Genomic DNA, 14,865 nt, shown 5'->3' with positions numbered 1-14,865 from the left:
GTTTAAGATTATATAGCTTGATGGTAGTTGGAGCCCTAGAGATGGATGTGTTTATAGGATTAAGGTGAGGAATGAAAAGAGAAATATAGCTGGAGCTGTAAGAATTCTGAAGTTGAGGCCGGGCACTGGTGGCTCATGCCTGTAACCCTAGCTACTCAGGAGGCTGAGATCTGAGGATCGAGGTTCAAAGCCAGCCCAGGCAGGAAAGTCTGTGAGATTCTTACCAGTAAACCACCAGAAAACTGGAAGTGGCGCTGTAGCACAAGTGGTAGAACACTCACCTTGCCTGAAGAGCTGAGGGACAGTGCCCAAGCCCAGAGTTCAAGCCCCACGACTGACAAAAAAAAAAAAATTCTGAAGTTGAATAAAAGAATAGCAAGAAAAGCTGCATCTAAGAAATACTGTATTGATTAAAATTTTTCCTATCTACGGCTTCTCTTCTTATTTTACAAGAGAAAACAAGGAAAGAGCATGGCTTTTACGTAGGCATCTTAACTCTTATTACAGAATATAAAATTCTGCACTCTAAACATGAAAACATTACTGTAAAAAATAGTTTCTGGTGCATGTTAATCTTGTTGTGACAGCATCTCTTGAGATTGAGATTACTTCTATAGAGTCATAGCAATATTTGTTTTTGAGTTCAGAGTGCAATTCAGTGGAGGAGCATTTGTCTAACATGCTTGAGGCCTTGGGTTCCATCTCCAACACCAATAAAAGAAAAACTATTTTGTATCTACTCTTTCTAGATAGGATTTCTAGTCCATGTATTAAAAGTTACAGCCTTCACCCTATGTAGTAAAATATATAACAAGTCAAGAAAGGTATGTAGTATAAAGTGGAAGTTGTAATCTACAAAAAGACAAGACAAAAAAAAACAATATGCTAGGATATTTTCATGTTCCATTAGAAGCAGTATTTCCTAGATTGGCAAATGTGGAATTGGAGCAGATATCAATGTGAGATTTGGAGTTTGGGTAATGGATTTTTAAAATATTTCTATCATTTTAATTTATTTCTATAAATGAATGTATTTATAGCTCTGAAGATGGCTGTGGTAGATATCTATCATTCCAGGCTAAAGGAAAGACAAAGACGAAAGAAGTAAGTACAGAAAACCATCCTGCCTTCTTTGAGGTTTGGACTGTTGCACTGATTGTACATAGTCAGTCCATAGCAACACTGTCCCCCTGATCTGGGGGAAGATAGTTACTGTCCTTGAGCTTCAATTTTTCTGTTAAGTGAGGGCAATGATCCTGTCTTGTTTTCAAATTCTTTTTCTTTATTGTAATAATGTGAGTATATTGTTTTAAGCTCTTTGAAATAAAAGGAACAAGATCAGTTCAAAATATTCCTAAGTTATGCTTTTGTTATGCTCTTATTCTGATATATATATTTTTTAATTTATTATTATTTTTTAATGGTGGTCTTGGGGCTTGAACTCAGGGTCTGGGTGCTGTCCTTAAGCTTTTTTGTGCAAAACTAGCACTCTACCACTTGAGCCACAGCTCCACTTATAGTTAATGGGACTCTCACAGACCCTGCCTGGCCTAGATATGAGATCCTCAGATCTGAGTTTCCTAAGTGGCTAGGATTGCAGGAGTAAGCCACTGGAGCCCAGCTTTTTAAAAAATATATATATTTAAGAAGATTTGATCCAAAAAGATTTTTAAGTGTTCAGAGTAAGTTTCGTGGACTCTGGTTATTCATTCCCTTTGCAGCACAACTGAGCTACACTTGAGGACTAGAGGTAAAGTTCAGTGGTAGAACAAACCCTAAGTAATTGATTTCATTCATTCAACCAGAACCTAAAAAGAAAATAAAAACACGTATCTTTATTTATATGTATGTATGTATGGGTAGAGGGGTAGATGGATGGATACCTATTATACATATATATATATATATATATATATATATATATATATATATATATATACACATATTCAGATTTAGAAATTATAAACCTTAGTCCTCCATTGGGTCACAGAAACTTTTAATCGGTCAGAGAGAGTATGCAGAAGGTATGAGTATATAGGCATGTAAATATAAGTGTAAGCATGTGTGTTATTGTGCTGTTACTAACTATAGACAGAGTGGTATCAGCAATAAAAAGCAAAGGGAGTTGGGAGACACTCTTGAGGGTCTGAGTGTGATCTAAAGTAAAATTCTTGCAAGTTGGAAGTTTCCATGAAGTGTTGCAGAAGCTTTGTTGTTACTCGTGAACACTTCTGGTATAAATCATAGGTTCCAGACATACGACCCTGAGTGGTTTAAATTTCGCTTTGCTTAAAATACACAGAGCCGGGTGCCGGTGGCTCACTCCTGTAATCCTAGCTACTCAGGAGGCTGAGATCTGAGGATCACAGTTCAAAGCCACGCTGGGCTTCTTGAGACCCTTATCTCCAATAAACTACTAGAAAACCAGAAGTGGTGCTGTGGCTCAAGCAGTAGAGCACTTGCCTTGAGCTGAAGAGCTCAGGGAAAGCACCCAGGCCCAGAGTTCAAGCCCCATGACTGACAAAAAAAAAAAAATTAGAGCTGACACTGATCACTCACACCTGTAATCCTTACTACTCAGGAGGCTCAGATATGAGGATCAGGGTTTGACGTCATCCCAAGCAGGAAAGTCTGTAAAATACTCACTTCCAACTAACTATACCAAAAAGCCTAAAGCTGGAAATAAAGGTGTGGCTCAAGTAGAATGTTAGTCCTGATTTAAAAAAAAAGCTCCAGGACTGGCACGCCCCTCCTACCCCCCCAAGAAAAGAAACAAAAAACATAATAGACCCAAGAGTCTTATAGAATCCAACTGTTGAAGTTGCTATTGGGACTTCTCTTTTATGATGCCCTTATTAATTATGCACACTATATATTTATTTCAAATAGTTTCAAAGTGTTACTTGAATACGCAGTTGTCAATGTTGAATGTGTGATAGTGCCTTTTTATAGTTTCCCTCCAGTGGCTGTTCTCCACTACAATTTCATCAAACTTAATAGATTAAAGTTAGGTTGTGGACACAGATGTCCTTCTGCTTTGTCTTAAGTGACAGACATATATTTTTGTGAATGGTAATTGATTTCATTCATTCACCCAGCTGCTGTGCTTACAATGAAAACTATGGGATGCTTGAGAGGCTAAAATTGTGGTAGTGATTTACTGACCTGCAAAGTTGGTGAGGAGTGACTTTATTGTTTTTAGGATGGCTAATAAAAGCTGCACTAAAATATTACTTTTAATTCTAGAATTATAAGAGATCATGGATTAATCAACCTTAGGAAGTTTCAGTGTAAGTATAAACTTTTTTAATCTAACTTCTTTTAATATTATTAAGTAGTTTTAAATAAATTATTTATGGCAATGGTTTTTAATCCAAGTTGCCTTACCTAAGAAGATTTTTAAAAATTCTAATATGGGACTAGATATGTCACTCAACAGAATAGTGTTTTTGAGACCTGGAGTTCAATCCCTGGTGTACACACACACTCACACACACACACAACACACACACACACACACACACACACTCGAATGAATGACAAGGAACTAACAACAAACGAGTGGAGAACAATTCTATATTGAAAGTAAAAAACTATTAATTTAGCCGGGCGCTGGTGGCTCACGCCTGTAATCCTAGCTACACAGGAAACAGGAAAGTCCATGAGACTCTTATCTCCAATAAACCACAGAAGTGGCACTGTGACTCAAGCAGTAGAGCGCTCGCCTTGAGCTGAAGACCACAGGGACAGCGCCCAAGCCCAGAGTTCAAGCCTCACGACCGACAAAATAATAAAAAATAAAAAGAATTATTAATTTGTAGTCATTCATATTTGTGTAAAATGTTTTAATTAGTAATTAGAGCATAGGCAAGGTGACTGGCATACACCACCATCAAGTAGCTACTGGGACCAGGCTTCCATATACTTTATATACATAGTAATTGGGCATATTTGGTAAATGAAACAATCAATGGGGTTTCTTAATCGGTGGTTTTTTCGTAAGGTTTGACCATTACTTAGAGTAACTCAAGAACTCTTACATTAATTCTATTTTAATCAATAAACAGTGAGTTTGGCTTTATTATGTTACTAGCTATAAATTCTCTTAAGTACACAGTTAACGAGAAGCTCTGTTTCCAAGATTTAGCAGTAGCAGGTGCAATGTGGCTTCAGAGATACTCATTGCCATCCTATTAGATGTATACAGGATGTTAATATGATAGATTTTTCTTCATATCAGATTTTAAACTTTTACTTCAAAATCTTCTGTTCTGAGGGTTTGATTGTTTTGTTTAGTAGCAAACCTGTATCCTTAGTCCAAAAGGAGAAAGAAGTAACCTAGATACTACTGATATCTTATTGAAATCATAAAGAAGCAGCTAAACAGCTCTTGGAAATCTCAAACTTAGGGTTACTTTGTCAGTTTTATTCCTGATCTTTCTTTGCAGATATGTTTTGATTAGAGCTTTGGTCAGTAGTGATCTACAGAGTTGCTGGCTCTGACCAAGTTCATATGTAACCATCTACTTACACGATACTTGTCAAAATGTAATTTTATTAGTAAGTTAAGTTTTAGTATTTTGGTTTAAAGAAAAGTGAAGTTGCACTCGTGAACACTAAAATACATACTTTATCTAAGCCTGTGTAGGTAGAGAGATTTCAGGAGAGGCAGAGACTATACACTTGATAGATCCATCTACATGAATTCTTGTGTCTGCACCTTGCTTGTTTGCCTACAGGAATTAATACCAGAAATTCTAGCCATTGTTCCTAACAATGCAGGATCTGCCTTTGGTTCTCTTTTCCATTGCCATAGCAAAAAGTATAATGCATCTTGGACAGTGTCCCTCCTCAATTTTCTTGCTTTAAAAAAAATGGAACTGGGAATGTGGCTTAGTGTTAGAGTGCTTGCCTAACATGCATGAAAGCCTGGGTTCCATTCCTCAGTACCACATAAACAGAAAAGCCAGAAGTGGCACTGTGGCAGAAGTGGTAGAGTACTAGCCTTGAGCAAAATAAGCTCAGGGACAGTGCCCAGGCCCTTTTGTCCTAGGACTAGCGGGGGGCGGGGAGGAGGGGAAGTGCAGTAAACCTAGAGATCCTTACATTCTTCATGATATGGTTTGAACGTTCTTTTCTCTGTAGTAATGGAACGTCGGTATCCCAAGGAGGTCCAAGATCTTTATGAAACGATGAGACGTTTTGCAAGGATTGTGGGACCAGTGGAACATGATAAGTTCATTGAAAGCCATGCACGTAAGTGGATTTTAAACCTCATTGAACAGGTGTTTGTTTATATGTTTGCTTTTGCTTTTGCTTATATAACTAAGAGAGGTAAAAGTATATTTTATGTATAGTAAACAAATAAGTTATGGATATTTCTGTATCAGCATGAGATAAATTTAGTGTAGTGTTGTAAAGGTAGGAGGAGAGAGGTTAATAGACTTAGTGATGCTGGGCACCAGTGATTCACACCTTTAACCCTAGCAACTCAAGAGGATGAGATCTGAGGATCACCATTCAAAGTCAGTCCAGGCAGAGAAGTGTATGAGACCTTTACCTCCAACTAACTACAAAAAATAAAAACAAATTGAGCTGTAGCTCACATGGTAAAGTGCTAGCTAGCTCAGGGATAGCACTGAGGGGGAGAAAAAAATATATATACACATATACATATATGTGCATATATATACAAACACATATGTATGGGTATATAATTTGTATCATATTAAAACTTATTTTAGGTTTGGTGCCAGTGACTCACACCTGTAATCCTAACTACTCAGGAGTCTGAGATCTGAGGACCATGGTTCAAAGCCAGCCCAGGCAGGAAAGTCTGAGATTCTTATCTCCTTAACCACCAGAAAACCTGAAGTGGCGCTTTGGCTTAAAGTGGTAGAGCGCTCACCTTGAGCTGAAGAGCTTAGGGACAATGCCCAAGCCCAGAGTTCAAGCCCCACAACTGACTATTATGTATATATATATATATATTTACTTACGTATTTATACATACTAGCATATTAGGTTTGAACTAAAGGCCTTACACTTACTAGGCAGGTATTCTACACCTTCAGTCACATACTCACACCCATTTTTGCTTTAGTTTTCAGGAAGGGTCTCAAGTTTTTGCTTGGGTTTGGCTTCAGACCATTATCCTCCTATGCATAGCTGAGGTCACAGGCATGAACCATTATACGTGCTTATTGGAGATGAATTCTCTATAACTTTTTACCCAGGTTGGCCTAAAACTGCAGTCCTCCTACACTCCTCCTCCCAAGTAGCTGAGATTATGTACTATGATTCATTGCCTAGTGACATCATATTGTTATATACATATACATAAATATTTTAGTATTGAAACTAGTTTTTAAAATGGTGAGAGAGTTAGATGATTCGTGGAAGTAGTGCTTCTACCATTCTCTTGACTTTTCTGGTTTTTCTAAGAGTTATAATTTGATTTTTTTTCCTGGTCCTAGGGCTTGAACTTAGGGACTGGGCAATGTTTTTCAGCCTCTTTGTGCTGAGGCTAGTGCTCTACCACTTGAGCCACAGTGCCACTTCTGGCTTTTTCTAAGCAATTTATTGGTGATAAGAATCTCATGGAGTTTACTGCCTAGGTTAGCTTCTAACTGTGATCCTCAGATCTCAGCCTCTGGAGTATCTAGGATTACAGACTTGAGCCACCAACGCTAGGCTTTATAATTTGTTTTTTTTATTATTAAAAAACTGAAGTTGTGCTAGGCACTGTCTCACACCTGTAATCCTAGCCTCTTAGAAGGCTGAAGTCTGAGGATTGATCTTTGAAGCCAGCCAGGGTAGAAAAAAGCCAGTGGTGTGGCCTACCCTGAATGAAAAAGCTAAGCAAAATTGGAAGGTTTATTTTAAGCTCTAATACTAGTACACACACAAAGGGAAAAAAGTTGTCAAGGTAGTATGTTCTAGACTTTAAGACAGTCTGGATATGGTGGCTTAGTCTATGCTTTTCAATCTGAGATGTAAGTTATATATATTTGGCACTTCAATTTAGTTCTGAGAAGGTTGTGTGTGTGTGTGTCTGTCTTTTCCTTTTGCTATAAGGGACATCAAGAGGTTTCAGAACTTTACAATCTTGGTTTTTTGCTGAAGGCTGGTGCTTTACAACTTGAGGCACATCTCCAGTTCTAGCTTTTTGCTAACTAGTTGGAAATAGAGTCTTGAGGATATATAAATCCTCCTGGGCTGGCTTTAGGCCATGATCCTCTTATCTTAGCCTCCTGAGTACCTAAGATTATAGGCATGAGCCCCCAGCACCTGGCTGGGAAAGTTTTTTTGTTTTTTTTTGCCGGTCGTGGACCTGAACTCTGGGCCTAGGCGCTGTCCCTCAGCTCTTCAGCTCAAGGCGAGCGCTCTACCGCTTGAGCCACAGCGCCACTTCCGGCTTTTTCTGTTTATGTGGTGCTGAGGAATGGAACCCAGGGCCTCATGCATGCAAGGCAAGTACTCTACCACTGAGCCACCTTCCCAGCCCTGGGAAGGTTCTTTAACAAGATTCTTAACCAGTCCTCATCATGTAGCTATCCTTACATGGCATCACAGGTTATTTATCTGAGCCAGGTGGAATGTCCTCAGGAAACACCTTGTTTGGTTGGCATTTTTTGTGAGGTTTATACTGAATGACTAGTTCTTTATTTCCTGTCCCAGGTTGTGTTACATGTGGTTTATGTGTCCCTTCATAAACTACACCCTATAGATTGTCTAGGCTTTTTCTTCATCTTCTGTTTCAAAAAGCACCCAAATTTGAATAGTCTCTCACATAATGACCCAAGCAGAGGAACTTGATCTGTGTGCGCTGAGGAGACAGAAGTCTTTGGTTCGTGGAAAATATAATACTCTTTTTGTCTCTAGAGGAGAGAAGCTATAAAGAAATGACTGGGGTTTGAACACAAAGCTTTTGTCCTTCCCTTGCATTGGGGTCACAAGTAATACTAGAGACATTCCATATGTAGAAGTTGGTTGTGTGAGTAGAAATTTTAACAGAAAGGAAAACTTAGTTATTTAAAAATGATTTCATGGAATGAGTGAGAGTACCAGGTACCAAGTTTGGGTCCCATTTTGGACCAAAAAAAAAAGGAAAGAAAAATGGTTTCATTAATCTTGTAGTAAAAATGAATTCAGCCAGTTTACTTAAGTTTTCTAGGGAACAGTTCCATCTGTTGCATCTGGAGACAAGATCTGAAAGACAGCTGGAGTAGGGTTTTCTCGGCTCTTGGGTAAAATTGCTAGTGAGAATGATACCAGTAAAAAGGATTTCCTTGATGAAATTGTCCAGCCTTTTGATGTAAGACATAATTAATGAAAATGCAAAAGGACTCACTGATGATGATTTTGTTTCTCCTATTTCTTTCCCTTGTTCTTTTGGGGAAACAGTAGAATTTGAACTCCGAAGGGAAATCAAGAGGCTCCAGGAATATAGGATAGCAGGCATCACCAATTTTTGTAGTAAGTATGTTTTACCTATATACTGTCTTCCAAACACATAGAAACTCTGAGGTCTTTTGAATTTTTTAAAACAAGGTTTTCTTTTTCAAAATGAGTTTTGAATTATTTTAGTTGTTTCAGCTATTTAATCATTATAAATACATTATATAGACTATCTGAGGTAGAATAAAAGTCATGACACATACAAAAGAGAGATGTTGCTCTAGATTGTAAAGTCTACTATGTACCCTGGGTTTTAGCCTCTACCTTCTTAAATTTAGTTAGGCATAACCTGATTGTTTTTATTTATCAGGCTTCTACTGGCTCTAGGTTATTGATCTCATCTACTTAGTACTGGTAATAATTATGTTAATAGTAGCTAACATCTACAGTTCTTTATCATGTACGAGGCCCTATGGGATAACTGAATGTCAGTGAATTCCCCTGGTGAACTTGTGAAGTGTTGTTACTTATATTTAATGAAGAAAATCAGGCTTAAAGGGACTAAAAGAGCTAGTTCGTAGTAGAGCCAGGTCAAAAGGAAAGGCAGTATACTACTGTAGTTGTGACTAGATGGTAGAATGCTCGTCTAGTATAGAAGTTCTGGGTTCATTCTCAGCCATTAAAAAGCAAACAGCCAGCCATGCACCAATGGCTCACACCTATAATCCTAGCTTCACGGGAGGCTGAGATCTGATGATCAAGGTTTGAAGCCAGCCCAAGCAGCCTAAGACTCATCTCCAACAAACTACTCAAAAAAGCCAGAAGTGTCACTGGCTCAAGTGTTAGAGCACTAGCCTTGAGCACAAAGAAGCTCAGGGACAGCACCCAGGCTCTGAGTTCAGGCCCCTGGATGGGCAAAACAGCAACAAAAGCAAACAGCCTGGCACCAGTGGCTAACACCTATAATCCTAGCTACTCAGGAGGCTTAGTTTGAACTCAGCCTAGAACAAGAAAATCTGTGTGACTCCTAGCTCCAAAAAAAGCCAGATGTAGAGCTCTGGCTCAAGTGGTAGAGCTCTATCCTTGAGTGAAACAGTTCAGGGATAGGCCTTAGGCCCTGAGTTCAAGCCCCACAACTAGTGTGCGCCCGTGTGTATACACACACACACACACACACACCTTTAGGTTTCCATTCTAGCTTCTGTTTTGATTCTGTTCACGGTTCAGTTTCCGAGTCTCATCGAGTTAGAATGAAAGCCACTGATTTGGTATTTTGGAATCAGTATAACCTTGTTAGCATGTAGAAGATACCATGAAACTCTTCTGTTTAGCAGGTTGAAAATACAGACTCAGATACCCAGTTTTGGCTTTCTGATAATTGATTGCTCTTCCTCTGGAGGAGTAATGCTTAACAAAGAGGATGGTTTTTGTTTGTTTTGTTTTGTTTTTTGAGGGAGGAAACAAAAGTTGCCAATCTATTTGTCTATGCTATACATTAGCATTTTCATTAAAGGCTAGCAGATCTTAACCCTCCCGATTATAGGCATGAGTCATCAGCTAACCCATCTTAAATGTCCAACTTCTTAACAATAGATATGTAATAAAAATATTTAGAGTCAAATTGATTTCAAACTCAGGGAAATATGCTTGTCTATGGTTTTACAAAGGAAAAAACAATCCTGCTGGTTACCTAGGAGGGTCTTCACTTCTAACTTTTTTTTTTTTTTTTTTGGTCAGTTGTGGGTCTTGAACTCTGAGCCTGGGCGCTGTCCCTACCCTCTTCAGCTCAAGGCTAGCGTTCTACCATTTGAGCCACAGCACCACTTCTGGTTTTCTGGTGGTTTATTGGGGATAAGAGTCTCACAGACTTTCCTGCCTGGGCTGGCTTTGAATCATGATCCTCAGATTTCAGCCTCCTGAGTAGCTAGAGTTAGGATTAGACGTGAGCCACCAGAGCCCAGCTCACTTCTAACTTCTGTTGCATTCTCCCTGTTGTCAATTATTTTCCTTCCAGGTGCCAGGACATATGATCACCTAAAGAAGACGAGGGAGGAAGAGCGCCTTAAACGCACCATGCTCTCCGAAGTTCTCCAGTATATCCAGGACAGTAGTGCATGCCAGCAGTGGCTCCGCCGGCAAGCTGACATGTGCGCATTTAGCCTAGGGTGAAGGAGGCTGTGACCTTCACGAGGGTTTTGGGACACTTCTGTGCATACACTCGTATACTAATTGGGTACCTACATGAATCCAGAAAGATTTTACCAGTCAGTTTCAGAAACAGGATAGTACTGACATTTTTATGAAACAATTGAAAACCAGTGGCTCATGCCTATAATCATAGCTGCTCAAAAGGCTGAGATCTGAAGATTGTGGTTCTAAGCCATCCCTGGCAAAAAAAAAAAAAAAAAAAAAAATCCCTGAGACTCTTCTCTCTAACTAGTAAAAAGCTGGAACTAGAGGTATGGCTTGAGTGGTAGAGAGCCAGCCTTGAGTCAAGAAGCTAAGGATGAGTGGGAAGCCCTAAGTTCAAGCCTTACTACCTCTACAATCCTACTTCTCTACTTTTATCTTACTTTAAAAAAATAAAAATACTGACTATCCCAAACCTCCCATCCATGTTTTCTCTATCTCTCCCTCCTTAACTACTGGTATGATTTAAAAAAAATTTTTTTTTGGTGGTACTTGGGTTTGCACTGGGACTCACACTCACTAGGCTGGTGTTCTACCACTAGAGCCATGTCTCCAGCCCTTTTTGCATTATTTTCCAGGTAAGGCCTCACCTTATATCTTCAGCCAGCCTGTTCTGCCATCCTCCTACTTGTGCTTCCTTGCTTCACTAGAATGACATTTACATGCCACTTTGCCCAGCTATTGGTTGAGACGGACTCCTGTTGCCTGAGCTGTCCCCAAATGTCAATCCTCTCAATCTTTGCTTAGTTAGGATTACAGGCTTGAGCCACCACACCCAACTCAACTAGCAGGAGTTTCATTGAAAATCAGATTCCTTGGGCTAGGAAAGTGGCTCAGTGGTAGAATGCCTGCCTTGCATGCATGAGGTCCTGGGTTTGATTCCTCAGCTCCACATAAGCAGAAAAAGCTGGAAGTGGCGCTGTGGTTCAAGAGGTAGAGCGCTAGGCTTGAGCTGAATTGCTGAGGGACAGCGCCCAGGCCCAGAGTTCAGGTTCCACAAACAACCAAAAAGAAAAAAAATCAAATTCCTGAGCCTGGCGCCAGTGGCTCACACCTGTAATCCTTAGCTACTCAGGAGGTTGAGATCTGAGGATCTGAGGATAGCCATTCAAAGCCAGACCAGGCAGGAAAAGTCTGTGACTGCTCTTATTTCCAATAAACCACTCAGAAAATGGGAAGTGGCCCTGTGGCTCAAGCGGTAGAGCTCTAGCCTTGAGCTGAAGAGCTGAGGGACAGCCCCACGACCGACCAAAAAAAAAAGAAAAGAAAGAAAATCAAATTCCTGTTTCTTCTTCATGAATTGAATCAAGGATATCCCATGTTAAAAGCAGTTCTTAGCAAAACTAAGTGATTTTTTCCCCCTCAGAACAACTTTTTCCTGATCTATACAATGGGACATCCTGTTACTCATATAGTTTAATCTTAGCTACTTAGGTGACAGATCAGAAGAACTGAAAATTGAGGCAAGCTTGAGCATACACATGAGAATTTTTCTCAACCAGTGACTGGATATGGTGGCATGTGGCATGCTATCTGTGGGAGGGTATGATCTGAGGATTGTGGTTTCTCTAGCCCAGGGAAGAAAAGTCTGAGATTCTATCTGTGGAAGAAGCTAGGTATAGTGATGTGTACCTGTTATCCTAACTATGGGAAAGTAAAAAATCATATCATAGTCTAAGCATATTCAGGCAGGATGTAGACCCTATTTCACAAACAACCAATGCAAAAAAGGGTTAGAAGTGCAGTTCAATGATAGAGTGCTTCTCTAGCAAGTGTTAGGCCATGAATTCAAACTCTAGTAACTCTAGTACATTCTCTCTCTCTCTCTCTCACTCACACACACACACTATCTCATTATATCTCTTTCTGGGCAGCCTTCCTGATAAAGGGCCCCCAGTCACACAGTGATGTTTAGAAATTGTCTACTTTCATAAGACAAAAGTTTAAATTCTCTTTTGTTTTCATTTTAGTGATTCTGGGCTGAGTCCTTCCATTCCAATGGCTTCGAATTCAGGTAATTATTTCTCCAGCAAGATTTTATTTGTTGGTTTGTTTTGGTGGTTTCTTTTCTTTTTTTATTTCCCAATACTAAGAGTTGAATGTATGGCCTTACATATACAGGGCAAACATTCTATTACTGAGCTACAACCCCCTCTCAGAGGAAGTCTTTGTGTATGTGTTTGCAATCCCACACGTTAATCTTTGGGCTTGAACTCAGGGCCTGCGCCCTGTCTCTGAGCATTTTAGCTCAAGGCTATGCTCAACCACTTGAATCACAGCTCCGCTTTCAGGTTTTTTGATGGTTAATTGAGATAAGAGTCTTGTGGACTTTTCCTGCCCATGATGGCTTTGACCTATAATCCTCAGATCTCAGCCTCCTGAGTAGCTAGGATTATAGGTGTGAGCCACCAATGGTGGCTCAGAATAAGTCTTGAATTGGCAAATTTACATTCAAGGGGTTGTGATGATCCAGCAGTTCTCCCTCTGTGGGAGCACAGTGCTTTGGCAAAGTAATAGTAATCACATGTTAGCTCAATTTATAAACATCAGCATGTTTTCAGAATGTTCAGAGCCCCACAGGGATGATCTTGGTCCTTGAGTAAGAGTACATACAGGGAGAGAAAAAGATTCCAGAGAAGTAGCTTCTTTATTTTCCCAGCATTCATTAGTAAAATACTGACATCTATCAATATTAATTTATTGAAGTTGTATACACCACAGATTTTGTGAAATCTCAAATTAAGATCTTTGATATGAGCAAAGAAACATGTAACTTGCCAGAAACTCCAGGATTTCTTTTTTTGGGGGGGGGTCCAGTCGTGGGGCCTGAACTCTGGGCCTGGGCGCTGTCCCTCAGCTCTTCAGCTCAAGGCTAACGCTCTACCACTTGAGCCACAGTGCCACTTCCGGCTTTTTTCTTTATGTGGTGCTGAGGAATCGAACCCAGGGCCTCATGCATACAAGGCAAGTGCTCTACCACTGAGCCACCTTCCCAGCCCTCCAGGATTTCTTGTGAGTTAAACCATTAAGATATTTCTGATTCTAAGGTTTACCTCTTTGGATATGTCCAATTTTGCAATTGGTTTACAAACCAAGGTTCAGACATGTGCTTCCTGGCGCTACTTGGTGATTGTTAATCAGTGACTAGAAATTTGCAGAGGTATTTAGTTGTAAAGTTCTGAACCAAGATTATGGTAGTCTGCCTATTTTCTTGGTTAACATTCACCTCTGCTTGCTATATGATAAATAGTCCATTTGCCTAATCAAAACATATAGACTCTTTGCCCATGTAATAGTAACCCCTCTGTACGGTATTTTCACAATTTAAAAAAAACAACAAAACATACGGACTACCAGGTGCCAGTGGCTCACACCTTTAATACTAGCAACTCAGGAAGCTGAGATCTAAGGATTATGGTTTGAAGCCAGCCTGAGCAGGAAAGTCCATGAGACTTATCTTCAGTTAATCACCAAAAAGGTGGAAGTGGCTCTGTGGCTTAAGTAGTAGAGTACTATCCTTAAGCAAAAAAGCTCAGAGAAAACTACCCAGGCCTGAGTTCAAGCCTTAACACTGGAACACACATACGCATGTAATCACAGTAATTAAAGCACAGCCAGGCTTCACCTAGTCTTTGATGACTTGTAAAGTGCTACATGAGTTTATCTCCTCTCCTAAGCGTTTAGTATCAGTTTGTATTCTTTTCATTGTTATATAGAAATACCAGTTTCCACCAGTGAACAACTTGTAACAATCCCTTCTCCTTTTCTTCCGTGCCTAAAAGGCAGTCCCCAGAAACAGCATAAACAGTTAATGTTTTAAATTTGTTTTCTGTTTTGTTTTGTTTTTGTGCTTGGGCAAAGGGCTGACAACTCAGGGACTCATGCATCTAGCTAAGTGCTCTGTCACTGAGCCACACTCCCAGCTTGTTTGTATTTTTTTGAGCTTAAGTATTGTTACATGGCCTAGACTGAGCTAGAAGTTATTTTTTTTGTTTGTTTGTTTTTTGCTGGTCATGGGGCCTGAACTCTGGGTCTGGGCACTGTCCCTCAGCTCTTCAGCTCAAGGCTAGTGCTCTACCACTGGAGCCACAGCGCCACTTCCGGCTTTTTCTGTTTATGTGGTGCTGAGGAATCGAACCCAGGGCCTCATGTTTGCAAGGCATGCACTCTACCGCTGAGCTACCTTCCCAGCCCCTGAGCTAGAAGTTATTATCCTGCCCCTTAGCCCTCTGAATGCTAAGATTTCAGTCTGTGCAACTGGCTCAAAATGACCAG

General features: G+C 39.9%; 1 protein-coding gene across 2 annotated transcripts in view; it reads left to right on the top strand.

The window, feature by feature from the left end:
• Positions 1–14,865, top strand: part of Tada2a (transcriptional adaptor 2A) — a 61,019-nt gene that overhangs the window by 41,594 nt on the left and 4,560 nt on the right. For both annotated transcript variants that reach the window (XM_042693551.1, XM_042693561.1), the window contains 6 exons: positions 1,041–1,104; positions 3,247–3,290; positions 5,146–5,256; positions 8,407–8,478; positions 10,415–10,547; positions 12,561–12,604. In XM_042693551.1, coding sequence (XP_042549485.1) covers positions 1,041–1,104; positions 3,247–3,290; positions 5,146–5,256; positions 8,407–8,478; positions 10,415–10,547; positions 12,561–12,604 — 468 coding nt within the window. The remainder of the gene's footprint in view (positions 1–1,040; positions 1,105–3,246; positions 3,291–5,145; positions 5,257–8,406; positions 8,479–10,414; positions 10,548–12,560; positions 12,605–14,865) is intronic.

This window comes from Dipodomys spectabilis, unplaced genomic scaffold (genome assembly GCF_019054845.1).
Source record: "Dipodomys spectabilis isolate Male_0828 unplaced genomic scaffold, ASM1905484v1 ptg000004l, whole genome shotgun sequence".
Taxonomy (NCBI): Eukaryota; Metazoa; Chordata; class Mammalia; order Rodentia; family Heteromyidae; genus Dipodomys; species Dipodomys spectabilis.
Note: the sequence above shows the minus strand (reverse complement) of the source record. Positions and strands in the feature narration are given on the sequence as shown.